Source organism: Eurypyga helias, unplaced genomic scaffold, assembly GCF_000690775.1.
Source record: "Eurypyga helias isolate BGI_N326 unplaced genomic scaffold, ASM69077v1 scaffold3762, whole genome shotgun sequence".
NCBI lineage: Eukaryota > Metazoa > Chordata > Aves > Eurypygiformes > Eurypygidae > Eurypyga > Eurypyga helias.
In genome coordinates this window covers 17,297-32,258 of record NW_010233892.1, presented here as the reverse complement: position 1 = coordinate 32,258, position 14,962 = coordinate 17,297, and the positions used below count along the sequence as shown (strand labels likewise).

The window sequence follows — 14,962 nt, the reverse complement described above, 5'->3', positions numbered from 1 at the left end:
CTCAGCTTGTCTGCGCGCTTCTCTAAAGAGTCAGGGTATGAGATAATCATGGTCTTTAATAGTAGAGATGCTACTGCTTGGTAAACTTTGTGCTAGAGTGCAGAAGTTATGAAATGCTTAAAATCAGGTTTACAAAACCGTACGCAAACATGCATGATTGAATTCTTACCCTTGGCTTGGCAAGGCTTGGATTGTACAGGCATACCTACAAATAGAATTTAACTCATAGCTCCCAACAGAAAGACTCAACTGATACCCCAGTGACAGAGGACTGATTTACATTTTGGAAGGAATCCATGATGTAACCATCTCACATGACTTTCGTTTCTCATTCCAGAAAAGGTTTTCTGCAGTCTGAAGTACCTTTTCAGAGGATGCTTTCTTGTGTAAACCACATCAAAATTCCATGCAGAGAACAGAGGTGAGGTTAGTGAGCATAAGGGAAGATGGCATTTGTGCTGTGCTGTGGTTTGTATGGTCATAATCCCAATCCCAGCAGCTGGGAAGCAAAAGCCACTCAAAATTGCATCCATCTGTGACTGACACATTCCACTACTTGGCACAGCTTCCACTCTGATCACTGTTACCTCTGTCTTTGTGAACTGATGTTTCAGTCTTACCGAGGGCATCACGGGACTGACGCTTGGCATAGCGTAGGAGCAGCTAGCGTGTCACAGTTCTGTGAGGTCTCAGTAGTATTCGCATCCACAGCTGAAGAGCTCTGATGGTCCCTGGAAGAGCTGGGGACTTTCACCTGACCTTTGTATGGCCCAGGGGATTTTCCCCAGGGGGGCAGATTTGAGGTGAAGCTGGCAGAACTGTTCCCCTCCGCAGTCGGAACCACCGGCTGTTTATCTGGCACGGTTGGAGCATACACAGCGTTCTGTTCTGGCAGGTGATCTCCACACTGACTGAGATGCTCTGCTAGGACCAGAGGCTGCTGATCATCTCCTTCTTCAGAAATAACAAAAACTGGTTTATTTTTATCTGTTTCTACCATAAGCTCCTTTGTTTTTGAACCATTGACTAAGTTGATTTTCAGTGGGTTGGAGCTCTCTAGAGGATTTTTGGGGCTTTGGCTGTTAACTGGAGATGCTGGCCCTAGATGTCTTGAGGGATCCAAGGACTTCACACGTTTGCTGTCAGGGGAGCTGGATAAAAACCCAAAATAAGGGTTCCCAAACCTGGATTTCTTCAAATTGCAGGAGCTTAGCTTCCGCTGCCTTTGTGCAGACAGAGTGAGGGGGTAGGACGCGTTACTGGCAGATGAGTCAGAGTAAATGGTCTCTGATGCTCCCTCTATCTCAGTGGCTGAGATTACCTTTCTGGTTGGGACACCTTGGGATCTTGCAGCTGTAGGAAAACCCTGCACGATATAATAATAAATCAGTAGACATGCCGTGAAAAATAACTATCTTGAGAAGCTTTGATCTCAACAGAACTAAAAGCTAAAGTTCCTTATTATGTTAGAGGTGAGATGCATTCTTTAGCAAAAGCCTATGTTATTACCTTAAAAAAGAAGGAACATCCTCTACTAGCTTTGTAACAAGCTGTTGGTTTGATGATTACGGTCAGTGAGATCTAGATATCCCTCACACACCTACAGACCCCTCACAATGCAACAGTAATACATCAATTAAAATAAATTTAAGGCATAACCAGGGAAAAAAGGTGTATGTCAGAAAATTCAATGAGATAATCTAGTCTGAAGGCATTTCTACGTGTTTTTCTGGACTGGTGATGATTTCTTCAGCAGGTGTTAACTGCTGGAAAACAAAGCTTATTAGTGCTTCATGAAAAACTGAATGAATTACAATATAGTTATGCAAAAGTGTTCCCCATACACCAAGCAAGATGGACTGAAACATCTATCACATTTGCAGGATGGAAGTGCAAAGCAGTAGACCAAGGGAAAAACATGTCCCATCAGCAAATAGCTGGGGATCCTGGGGCACAGACCCCAACCAGCACGTCCTCCCCTCCTTGCAAGACTTACGCTGTTGTCAACCAGCTTTGTGAAGGGACTGTTGGTGGTCCAGCTACACCATTTTTTCTGTAGCTGTGGTATTGGAGCCAGGAAGTCGTGGAAAGTGCGGGCACTCCATGTGCGTTGTCTGGGGTAATGATTTTCCAGCTGGACGTTTCCCTTCTCAACAGCGTCTGTTCCTGCAGCTGCGTGGTTAGAAGTCAGCCAGTCAGCCACTGAGGCTGGGCTTGTGACACTTCTTTTCAGGTTTTTGTCCTGAAAATAATAAATACAGATCGTTTCATCAAAAGGTTTTTAAAACACTTTTAAGAATACGCTGCTAGTGTATGTGACTGATGTCTTCAGTGGGCCTCTTCTCAGGACAAGACACAGGAATGCAACTTCTCCTCGTTGGCTCTTCCAGCGCGCTGCCTGCGGTTCACTGGCTTCCTTAGATGGCAGTTTTACCTTGCTTCCCCAGTTTCAGGTTTAACGCTGAACTGAGACGTTTCAGTTACATAAGAAATAAAGTCCTACCACTCTGACTAACCAAATACATCAAATATTTACAGCTTTATTATACTGGAGATACCTAACAGCTCCGACTAGTGAACCTCACTGTGTAAACCATAATTGTTTCACCCTGCTTGGCTCTTGGAAGGCTCCGGATGTGTCTAGGGAAACAAAACTTCAAGGCAGAGGGGGAAAACTGAAAGAAACCTGGACGCAAGCAGTGAGAGAATCAGAAGTCTCAAAAATGCATGAATCAGCAGGGAAGACTGAAGAAAGTGGTGCTATTCATCCTATGTTAGGGAAGAACTAAGAAAATAAAAAGAATTAAAAACAAAGAGAAAGAATAATCTGTTCTCAGTCTCTATGGTGAATAGAACAAGAGGCACAAGACCCAGATTGAGGCCAAGGAGATATTGTCATTTCACATAAGAAATGCTTTTCAGATGGAAAACATGCTTTAGCAGTAGAACAAGGCATCCAGAGAGGTATAAAATTGGCATCATCAGGAGGTGAGACCACATTAAACCACTGCCACCAGCTCTGTATATAAGCAGAGTTGATCTGACGGGAATGAACTGTAAACAACTTCTAATGGTCTCTTCCATACTTACTTCTGATGTTGCATTGAAAATCACTTTTTTTTCCCCTAATTTTGATGTGGGATAAGAGACAGAAAAGTTAAGGGATCCCTGACAATCCTATGAATCTCCTTTCATTCTTACTAATACTTCACCTGTTATTTATATAAGCCTCCTGTTCCCCAACTCTGTATGTATTTTTAATTTCAGCTGTGCGAATATGGTTGTCATGAGAAGAATGCAAAATCCACATTCCCAAAGTTCATATAGTCTTTAAAGAGGATCTGAAATAAATCCTACGCTGTGCTGGATTTAAAAGTCCTGAGAAACCAGAAACTTGTCATTTGTTATTTCTGTTAAACTGAATCTCTCAAGTTTCTGCAAATCGAAGAACCTATTTAGTTAAAATGTCACACTGGAAATGGCTGGGCAGAGAGGCAAGAAATTAGCTATTACAGCACAAAAAAAAAAAAAAATCTCAGTAGGAAGCTGTGAGAGGCTTCAGGCTCCGGATAAGTTTGTTTCAATATTAAGCTCTTAGTCTCAGATTTGATTAAAGTAACAATCTTTATTTATAAATTTATAAGCCAGCTATCTTCTCCTCAGAAGACTCTTCAGGCTGTCTTAAGATTTATTATTCCAATATTACCATAATTACATCCAAACTGTTGTAAATCTAGCCACTGGTTTTAAGATTGATATACTGAAAGTAACTATGAAGATGAGTAATGTATTTTCTAGATTTTTGAAAACGTTTTAGCAAAAAATGTTCCTTAAACTGCCGTAATAACACTCTCTAGTCAAACCTTTGCAGCTGAAACTTGCAGTGTCTGAACAGAAGTCAAAGATCATAGTTGTATGTCAGCCAAAGGCTGAATGATGGGAAAGCCACAACCCTCCTGGAAGACACCGCAGAAGCCATCTGAAAGCCATCCTGCCCTCTGTTTCCTTACGCCAGTCCACGTGCAGAGACGTGTGTTTGCTCTCCCGGCTTTTGCCTCCTGGCAGTGGATTGATTTCTTCCACTGGGTTTCAAAAGCTAAAAACCAAAAGCCAGTGTACCGCTGGCTCCTGCCCAGCAGCGCTGAGGCTCATGCTGGGGGGCACAAGACGAGTGGCCAGTCACAATTTCTCGGTAAAAAGATCAGGATTTTTTTTTAATGAAAGCTCCTTCTAGCATGCTTTGTCTGGCTGAGCATTTTGAGTGAGTCTGACGGCATTATTTGCTGTACCATAAAGGCTCAGGATTTCACACGTCTTTCCACATGAGGATAACTTCTTAGCTCCTGCCAAGACAGTGCCTATGCTCCAATGGGTAACTCACCCTACTTGCCTAGTGCTGGTCCACAAAGGCTGTGCACCATTCCCTCTGCAGGGCTCAGAGGCTAAAGCATGAGCTGGCTGCATTTTACACTCTAAAAGCACACATTTAGAAATTAAACCGTAAACACGTTTATTTCTAACATCCAGTAACCCAAGGGGCCTGAAGAAATCCCAATTGAGTGCAGGATTGTAACTGGCCAGCTGTGCCAAATCTCCACCCCCTTTAGAGAGGATAGTTTTCAGCTGTGGGGAAAGACCCAGTGCTTTTAAAAAGGTTCTGTCACCTTTCCTAGGTAGGATTTCTGCTCTTTAAGAGATTTGGGTGAGAGTGATGACTTACACGTGTGCAGCATGGACAGCACTGAGAAGGAGATGTCTCCTGAGTTAATGATGTGGTAAATCACTTTAATTCTTTGGGTTATGTTCACTTAGAAGTGATTTAACTATGTATTTTATTTCTATATACGTATTTCCTTTGCTAGATTGCTTGCAGAAGGAATAGCAGAATAGAAACGAGGGTTTTTTTAAGTGTATTTGTTCATCCTGACTAGAGTGGGAGAAAGAGAAAGGGAAAAGGGGTTTCTTCCCATCTAGAAGCTGTATTTGTGTATAACTGCCACCAGGTGAAGCTCTCTCCACTGGAAAGAAGGACTAAGGTGTGCAGGTGTTCAAGGGTGCTCAGTTTGAGCACCCACACAGCTCACAGTGCCCTGCTCTGCAGAAGGTAATGTGTTTGGGCAAGGGAAGGCATCAGAGCTGTTTTCCCTTCTCTTTCTTCTTCTGTTAATCAGTGGGGTTGACTGGAGGAAACACTTAGCATGTGTCTTATACTGGTGTGAGAAAATCCTGCCCAGCCTCCTGGCTAGTTTCCTAATCAAGTGCAGAGATACAGAGTGCTTTGTCTTGTAAACTGTGATGGAAGTATTACATAGACTGTCCTGGGGCATGTGGGTGCCTTGGGTTGGTTATTTCTCCTCTTGTGAGAGAAGAGAGGGCACTGGAGAGGAGAGTAGTAACCTGGGAAAGGCTTTAATACAGACTTGTAGTGGATGTGCTTTGTCAGTCACTGCTCTGTGTGGAAGAGGTAGCAGCCAGACCTGAAGCTCCTGAGCCATCATCTGAACTGATCCAGGTTTCTGTGAAAAAAAAATCCAGGTTTCTGTTTCCTTTCTTTGAAAGGACCCCGGTACTTTCAGTTGAAGATCTTGATTTTGAGGCACACACTTAACTTTCATATCAGCCTGGTGAGACAGTTAAATAGCTTTCTGACAAGCTGATGAACTTCCCAAACCACTTGGTAGCAGCAGGCAGAACAGGTCTGACTCCCAGGTCCTTCAGTTGCTACAAGTGATGGTTTTAATGGAACAGCATCTTTGTCAATTAACTTATTTCTGGGGGCTGGTCCTACTGCCTGCTGGCAGACCTCTGCATTACCATCAGTCAGATCCAAGGTAGACTTCTGCACTCGTTCTTCTCAAAGCTGGTAAGATAGTGGCTTGGGGGATCACAGCCCACAGCATTTGATGGCAGGTCAACTTGAGGCTTAGAACTGCCTGGCTCCACCACTAACACTCTTGCCAAGTGGGCAGCAAGCATAAATGGACAGCTATGACAGGTACTGCCCAAGAGGGACATCCTGTGGCTTGCTGGAGATGCCCAAGAGCATTCCTACCTGTATTCTGTAGGTGGTAAAGCTCAGGCCACTGGTCCCAGGTCCAGCAGAAATAATAAATACTTCATCGCTCCCAGTCTCGGTGGTCACTGCGGATGTGGAGGAGGGCACATCTGGGTCAGTGTCCTGAGGAGACCGTTCTGTGCTGCCTCTGCAGGAAGTGACTGAGAAAAGAAGAAAATCTATAAAGACTGCTTGCGAGAGTCCAAAACATCTGTTCCCAACTATTGCATGACAAACCCTCCTCCCTCTCTCCCCAGACAATCTAGAGCAGGCTTTGGCTGTCGCACCAGCCAGAACAAAACTCAAGCCAGCAGTTTGCTCTCCTGAAACTGCAAGCTTTTAAAAACAAAACAAAAGGAGAGGAACACCCTTGAGTCTGCTTTCTAATAAAGACAGACCTAAACTGAAATCCTGCATACTAAACACACAGGGTTGTGCTGCAGATCAGAAACTTGCAGACTTGATCAACTCATTCTTCATTTCTATTTACTCATCCCTGTTAATGTTGGGAGCTGTGTTTTTTGATTGAAACCTAATGATGCTGCTCCCACAGGCAGCCTTATACTCCAGGGACTGACATGGGTGTGTGCATGCGTGTGTCCCCAAGGGCTGTGCATCTGGCCCAGGCCAGGAGAACTCTGGCCACAACTTCCTCAATGGCCGTTCCAAAGAACGGGAGATGGGAAACTGTCACGGTTGGAAGCACAGAATTAGCTTGTTACGAAGACATCCTTGTGAGAGCTGTGCGTGCAATGGCTGATGGTTTAGTGGGAAACTGATGGTGTGTAGCAGCATAACCTCAAGGCCCTGTTGGCCTTCACCAGCTCAAAGGGGCACTGATACAATTCCTATGTCGTGACCCAGAATTGCAGCAAGTGACATTATCTGCAGCTTGGCTCCCTTTCTGGAAACATCCTGTGAGGTAAATGTTTTTTAAAGCAGTCCCATCCACAAAGACCTTCAGAAAAAGTTAACTCCAGGAGTCGAAGTTGACCAAAGCCAATGTAAGCATTGGAAGACCCATCCTTTCTGGACAAGGTTTGGCACAGCGCAGGTGAAACTCTTCCACAACTTACGGATCTTTCTAAGTTGTTTGTAGCAGCCTAAACCCAACACATTTGCTAACCCAGTGTCTGTGCCATGCCATGTGCTTTGGCAGTGTCCTGGAGCTGTGCTTGTGCATGGTCCTTGCCAGGGGAATTATCCTACCAGCGAGGGGGGAGACCAGCAATGGATAGTTCCCACAACAAAAGCTTTCTGCTGTGAAGTGGCTCTCCAGCTGTGCATGGGCGAGACAGTGAGGAGGACTGCAAGTAAGAAATGATCTGATTAACTGGCCCAGGGCTACGGGGTGCCCTGACCCGCTCCCGCTGATGCCCCGCACTTACCCGCCTGCTCCCGGCTGACAGAGTGGTTGTTGTTTTCATTCTCCCGGCTTGGCACCACCAGCTGGAGCTCATTGATATCGACGGCAGAGTTCTGGATCCCATTCTACAACTCAGAACATGCCCCAGTAAACATTGTCAGATAAACAGTGCAACAGCCAATATGAAAGAGAGAAACAGAAATTGCTGAAGCCATTAGCACTAACCTCCTGGTCACTGCATGCGTTGGATGAGCTCCTTTTGGGGCACGTTCTCTGCCTGAAAAGGAGAGACAGCAACAACAACAAGAAGCCCACGAGTGAGTTAAAGATCCACAGAAGGGAAGGTCTCGGCTGTGCTCCTCCTGCCAGGGGGACGCAGCAGGTTACGAGCTCTCCTGCCTACAGGAGCATCCAAAATACTTGGCAAGACTCAGAGCAACGAGGCTTGTAGGCCAGGGGAGAAAATTATATGCTCAAGTAGTGGAAAGTCATCTGGAGAAGAGAAGGGCCCATGATCGTCCCGTGATCACTGCAAAAGCAGGAGCCGAGGTCAGACCTCTGCCGCGTCCCACCATGCTCCCCCCCCTCCCTCTGGCTGCTCTTTCACGTCTGTAACTAAATAGCAGGACTGAAACCCTGTGTTTGGCCTGGGCAGCGACATCATTCTTATCCTGTTAGAATATTTCATCTGCCTAGGCAATATTGCATGCTGGGTTATGTTTAGTGAGCAGAGAGCATCGGATGTTGTTCGTTTGTGTGAATGTTTTATTAAAAGCCAGCACTGTGGCAGATGATTGCTGGGTAAACGGGCCTCTTGGCTGAAGGGAGGCGAAAGCGCGTTCTTACCCACTTTTTCACATTTTTACTAAAACTGAGATAATGAAAAAACTAGTGTTAGCAATGGGATAAATAAGACGTGAATTTGTCACAGAGAAAGGCTGACAGTAATGAATGTGATAATGACTGAAGCAAGTGGATTTTGTCCTTGTGTACAGCAGTGCTCCATGGGAGAGTGCAGAGACACACGGGAGCGTTAAAGCACTGATCAGATGTTGCTGTTTTCCTTACTATCTGTGCTGTTGGCTGGCATTTTTCCTCTTCTTGTTGAAGGGGTTGGTTTGTTTTAAGGCATTTAATCTCCTCCATACAAGTTTCTTTTTGGTAGTGATGTGTCAAAGCCAAGATTTCAAGTTTTCAGTCACCATTTCATTACTGTTTGTTTTTAAGAATGGGGACTCAGAGGCCACCTGATGAGGCTGGTCGGGAGCCAGCGTCTGCTCCATCTCGGGCATGGTGGGTTTCATTCCTTCACCGTATCATTGGATCTCTTAAAAAATGCTTATTGACTGACAAGTGAATTGAGGGAGAAAACCCATGACGCGCCCTCAGCACTATTCCTGGGGAATACAGAGAAGTCTACAGAAAAAAGAGGAGAGTCAGTTGGCACTGGAGAAATTAATCCAGAAGAGGTACAGGTGGATAGCTGTTACTCCAGGAGGCACAAGGGCATCGGCCATCGCTTGAGCTTCTCGGGGGAACTCGGGGCTAAAGCAGGGAAGGCTTTTCCTTAATGCATTGATTCAGGAAAGGGGGACCAGGGAAAGGCTTCCAAGCAGGATCAAACCAAGTAGGAAATACTTCAGAGTAGAAAATGTGATGTAAATATTCCACACACACCTCCCAGAAGCTTTTCTTGGTCACCAGAACTTTGCAGGAGTGACCTGGCAAAAACATGCCCCAAAATAATGAGTAAGAGTGGTGGTCAGGCATTCAGGTAGGTGGTGGGAGAACTGTGTAATTCTCTGCTTTCTCCACACTGCACTAATTTTTTTAACCTCTTCCCCTCACCCCAGCTCCTTCCTGCCAAAATCCATGATAAAAATTTAATAAAATCTGATATATTTCTATGGAATATTTTTGATTCAAATATTCCCACCCAGGGATTAAAGAGCACAAAGGAAATGTTATCCTCTAAGAAAACAAGACTTAGCACATATTTCTTCCACACTGAACATTGGGCATTGGCAACTCAGACTTCTTAGTTATCTGGATGGTCACGCTTTTGGGTTTGTTATTTAAATTTTTAGCATGATTTAACAAACAAAATGTTTGAGTTCTCAAAAACATAAAAATGTGTTCCTCAGATTCTTGTATACAGCTGTCCCGTTTATAAGATACTCATGTTCTCTGGAACAAAGCTGAAAAGATGAAACATCCATTTAAAAAGTCTCATCAGCTGACAGCTATGATAAACTAGAAGATACAGAGCAAGTTCTGCATTAAGAAACTGAAATATCTTGCATCTATTTGGATCTTTTCCTTGCAATTCTTTATAAATGTTGTGTTCTACAATATTTAGCAGGCATCGTAACTACCTTGAAATCCACACTGCAGGTGGGCAGAATGAAGCAAAGGGAGAGTAAGGTGCACCCGCCAAAAACAAGATTTCTGTGCAAAAATGGTGGAATAAGAGAAGGAAGAACCCTGTTCTTCCCTAAGTTTAAATTAGGATTAAAAAATGGCCAAAATGTCCTCATTTTAACTTTTTCTTCCCTCATTGCACTTCGGGTACTGAATATCTGATTTCCGCTGAACAATTTGATTTACTGTTGAAAACCAACACACACAAAGGGTAAGAGTTTCTAGAATCAGCCAACAATTTTGGTGTAAACTTGAGATGTGGTTTTTTTCTTCTCTCCAGAGCTGCTGCCACAGCGCCTGGAGAGATACGCTAGTTTGCAGGTCTGGGGATCTCAGTCTTTCTTTAGCTCATTCTCCAGCTGGACAACATCTCCCGTGGCAGGCTGCAGTACCTCGCCGCCAAGGAGACCAGTGATTTAGATCAGTGTGCAGCTCACGAATATAAACCAGCCAATGGGCAAATACACCAGTTTCCATAATTTAAAAGAAGTTGTAATTGGTTTTGGGTTTTTTTTTAAAGTTGTTTCAAACTTCTCAAGTAAACCAGGAAACTCAAGTCTGTTGGAAGCTTTGTGAAAACTGTGCTGTGCCCCCCAGCAGGCAGCTCCAGCTGGGTCTAGCTCTCTTAGGTCTCTAACTAAACTAGCCTGGTGTGTAGAGGGACAGAATTGGGGGACACAGCTACAACAGACAGGGAGGGGTTTCTGGGCTGTGCCTAACAGGAAGATGGCAGAGGAAAGGCCTGGTTTTAGCCCAGAAGTGATAAGGATTCTCTAGGATGACAAAGGGGAAGTTTCACCCCTCGGTAATGATCAGGCCACAGACAGTGACTGGCAGGGCAGAGATGGCAGCACATGATGACTTGATGAAGTAGCTGTACACGATGGGGTTGTAATTGGAAACAGGTCATTGGCAGGCTATGCAGGTGTAAAATGCAATTGCAATCCATGGGTTGCAACCATCGAGCAAAAGTCTGACTGCATTGGACAGGATTAAAATTAAATAAGGTGGACATGTCTGTTGTTCTTGGGGCTTGGGAAAGAAAATAAAAAATACCCCATAACTCAAGCCAGGCCTCATGGCCAAAAGTAATTAGAATTATTGGCCAACTAACAACTGAAGCTTTCATTCCCTCCCCAAACAGCAAACAAAAGCTGCAGTGTGGCAGAGACTTGGAGTTTCCCCAGAGAGCTTTGCCCTGGCTGAATGCAATGAGCCCAAGCAGACACTGCTGACGACTTGGTGCATTGGAGTGGCGGTAGGTGCCAAGCCCATCCTGGGCCATTTCTACCCCTGGCAAGGCAAAGCCTGCTACTTTTAGCTGAGCAAGAGCAGCAGATAGATGGGGGGGAAGAATACAGCTAAAGCTGGTACCAGAGGAACAAGCAAAGTATGAAGAGAAAAGAAAGTGGAGGGCAAGGTTACGAGGCCAAGAGCTTGGAGGTTACTATTAGCATCCTTTGCAACAGCACCCCCCAGCCAGCGCAAGTATTACCATGCCTCAGAGAGCTGGTCCTGTTTCTCAGCAGGCTGCGTTGGTAAAGCATCCTCGTTTCTCCCCTCAGCCCAGTGCTTGCAGTCCTGACACCGTCTGCAGTGAGGACAGGCTGTGGCTAATGCCCATGTGGCACCTGATTTCAAGCCCCTATTTAGGGCAAGAGGCATAAAATAGAGCTTGGTGGGCTCGAACTAAAAGAAGTTTAGATGTGCTTAATGGCCTCTGCAGTCTTATTTTGAGCTGCATTAAGCCACCCCATCTGGGAAGTGTAGGCAAGCTCCAACAAGCGCCAGCAGGTCTGGAACCAGAGACCAATATCCTCCAAGCAGTTAGCGCAGTAAAGAGAGAAAAAAGACTGTTCCAGTGCAATACAAGCGAGGTTACGCAGGACAGGACGTGGCATCGCTTACATGTATGTCATATCTCACTCAAATGCTTTAAGACTACCCAGAAATAAACTACTGTAACCAAGATCTCCCTGGAATAGGATGAGGGGAATATAGGCAGCTGGGATAGTAAATGGCCTTTCAAGAGGCTAAAGAGCTAGGGATCCTCTCTATATACAGTCAACAGCTGGCAGAGGTATATCTATTAAAAAAGAGGGTCATAGAGCAATGAAGTTGTTACAAGAAGTGAGTCTAATCCTGGTCCCGTGCCATAGGACCCCTGGTAGGATGTATTTGCCGTGACTGGAACATACAAACATTTTTGTCTGGGGAGAAAAAAATTCAGTTTTTTCTCTGTTGGTCAGGAAGTGCAGGATATTACTTTATTTTGTAAACATCTGACAAGCAAAAAGCCAAACTGTGCGTGTGAGCAGCATGGCCTGACTTTCTAAACACGCTAAGCAGAGTGAACTCCAGCCAGTGAAATCTCAGTTTGCCGGTGTGCTTTTTGGTTAGAATGCTATTCTGCTTCAGGATACAGAGTGAAATTAGATGAGGGTAATGGAGCAAGAACAGCCTACTCGACGTATCAGCCCAGACTGCTGCCATGGCAAAGGGAGCGTGTTTCTGTGTCTTTTGAAGATTGGCAAGGACATAAAAATATTTAGTATCGGGAAGACATTTTCCACCAGACATTTTCCTTTAGAGCTAGCAAAAAAATTGTGGTCTGAATTAGTGTTCTGCAAGCTCTTTAAAAAAGAAAAAGGTTAGCTAGATATAACACATGCAAGTTTAACTCTTACAGCTATGAAAAGCTCAGACCCTGAAAGCAGAAATTTCTATATACAGCAAGAGAGATTATATATAAGCTTCACCACCTTGCCCACATTCTTGTATACCCAGTAGGATGGCCTATATTTTGTATTTATTCTGCAAGAGCTAGAAATGCAGCCTCCAAAAGGACAAGGAAAACAAAGCTCCTCTCTCAGAACAACCTCAATGACTAGGAGTGGCTGGGAAATCCTGAGACCTTTTGGGTTGGAGGATGCACAGTAGATGAGGCAGGGGATGCAGGAAGAGAGAAGACAGACCAGTTGCATGCTGCCACTGGGAAAGGAATGCTATTACTAATACCTAGTCACCAGCGTGGAGCCCTGCAAGGGACAGTATTTATTTCAGTTTACCTGATGTTTCCACTGAAGTCAAAACATTAGAAGAATACTGTTTGTTTTGACAAAAACCTGGACAGCTTGGGCTCTGTTTTGAATTTGTTGGAAGGAAAAAAAATAAATCACTGTTTCTACACAAATGTTTTCAGTAGGAATTTAGTAAGAAAAATGCAAACATATGCTGGGGGGTGAAGAAGCTTCCTCCTGATAGATATAGAGAAAATAAATATATAAAATAAAAGCAATTGACTGGAGAGGTATGCTTTAGTCACTGGCTGGTTTAGCCATTTAACTAATTAGTATCAGGACCTGGAAATCAGCAACCAGCCTAAGCATCTGTTCCCTTGACCATATCATTACAGATGACAACTGGGGACAATCATAGGTGCTGCAGCATGGCTCTCAGCTATTCCCCAGCAGTCAGAGATGTGCAGGTGACTGCTTAATGCATGAGGAGCTTTGGAATTAAAGTTGTCTGCACATGCTCTAGGATAAAACCTGCTACAGGCCAGAAAATCTTATTTAATCTTAATTCTATGTGGTAACACTTTTTTTAATTTACTTTTCTGCAGAGCATTAGTGATGGTTAGAGTCAAACTGTGGAACTGCTGTGAAAAGATGCAGTGGCTGTCAGCTCAGCCTGCTCAGGAGGCTCAGGGAAGGATGAGCTTTCTGTTCTGCATTTGTCCATTGGCCTGGTAGTGTCGCAAAACTGAGGTTCAAAGGCACCACTGCCACTGAAACAAAATAACACCCAAGCAAGTCATCACCTTTCAGGTATTTCTGCAGGAAAAAGAAAATAAATTGGAGGCACAGGAGCTGTAGAACTGGGACAGAAAACTGAGGAGCATTGGGCAGGAGTAGTGACTGGCATTGGTTTCCTCTGTATCCACGCACTCTCCTACATTTAAAGGACAGCAAGCATTGGCAGTACACAGGAAATGCAACTCCACTTTCTGGTCTCTTCCCTATATGGATAATACCACATGCTTCAAAGGCTCAGATGTGCATCATCTTACCTGTAAGCTATGCAGAGGGCAGAGAGCAAAGCAAGTGCAAAGAAGACAATCCCTGTTAAAATTGCCAGCATCATCATGTTTTCCTTCCTCTCCTGCCTCACAGCATCTACAGTGTTAGGGTCGGTGATGTTCTTGTATTCAAAGAGCATTGCAAAGCCTCGTCCCCGGTCTGTGGTGGTGATCAGTTCCATGATAACCTCAACCATTTCCAGAGAGGAACCAAAGACCATGGTCTTGTTTAAAGGTGAATTTGGTCCACAGAAACGAGAAGAAAATGTGATGAGATCGGAAACATATAATACATCATGGGGACAGATATCCACTGCTGACTGTGGGCTGGAGGAGATTTCCAGAGGCAATACTGTTGTGGGTAGAGTCCAGCTCTCTGCTGTAACTTCATCTCTCTCACTGGCAGCTAGGTGGGCAAGCAAGATTTTCCCTTTCAAATCTTCCTCTGTTTCCAAGCCGCTGGTATTTTGCATCTGCATGGTAGCCCTACCAGCCACAGGGAATGGCACTTCTGGTTGAGCCTTGGAAATCGCTTTGGGTTCCTTCATCTGCTTTGACTGGTTTTCTTCAGATGCTTGTTTGGCTTCATCTTTCTTTGAGGCAGCTCCTGGAAGTTCATCAAAGTCCTTCGACTGATCTCCTGTCCTGCTCAGATTCTGAGCCACCTTCGACATCCAAGTCTGGAGAGAGGGTTTTGTAGTTCGGAGAGCAAAGTCCAGGTTTTCCTCAAGAGAAGGTATCTCCTTATTTCCTATTTTAGCCGGCGCTGAAAAGCTATCCCAGGGGGTTGGAGTTTCACTAGAGCTCTCAAAAATGTCAAAGTCAAAAATTTCCAAAATAAGATGGGTTCTCATGGGAATGAAAAACTGCCAAACACAGTGTGTCCCTGGGTAGTAGTTGTTTGGAAAACCTGGTGATAAAATGAGGCCTCTTTCCATTGATTCCACCACTGCACCACAGGAATAATACACCTGGGAAGTAAAACAAATAAGCTTACATCTTGCCAGAGATGATATACAGGATGCAGTCTGCTGGACCT

General features: G+C 44.6%; 1 protein-coding gene across 1 annotated transcript; it reads right to left on the bottom strand.

Annotated features, from left to right (window-relative positions):
* Positions 1-628: 628 nt before the first annotated feature.
* LOC104517244 lies at positions 629-14,894 on the bottom strand (the record flags this gene model as incomplete). Its single annotated transcript, XM_010161843.1, has 6 exons — positions 629-1,366; positions 1,997-2,242; positions 6,053-6,216; positions 7,444-7,546; positions 7,647-7,698; positions 13,915-14,894. Coding segments are annotated over 6 exons (2,283 nt in total), but the record flags the coding sequence as incomplete, so codon positions are not given.
* Between the last annotated feature and the right edge of the window lie 68 nt (positions 14,895-14,962).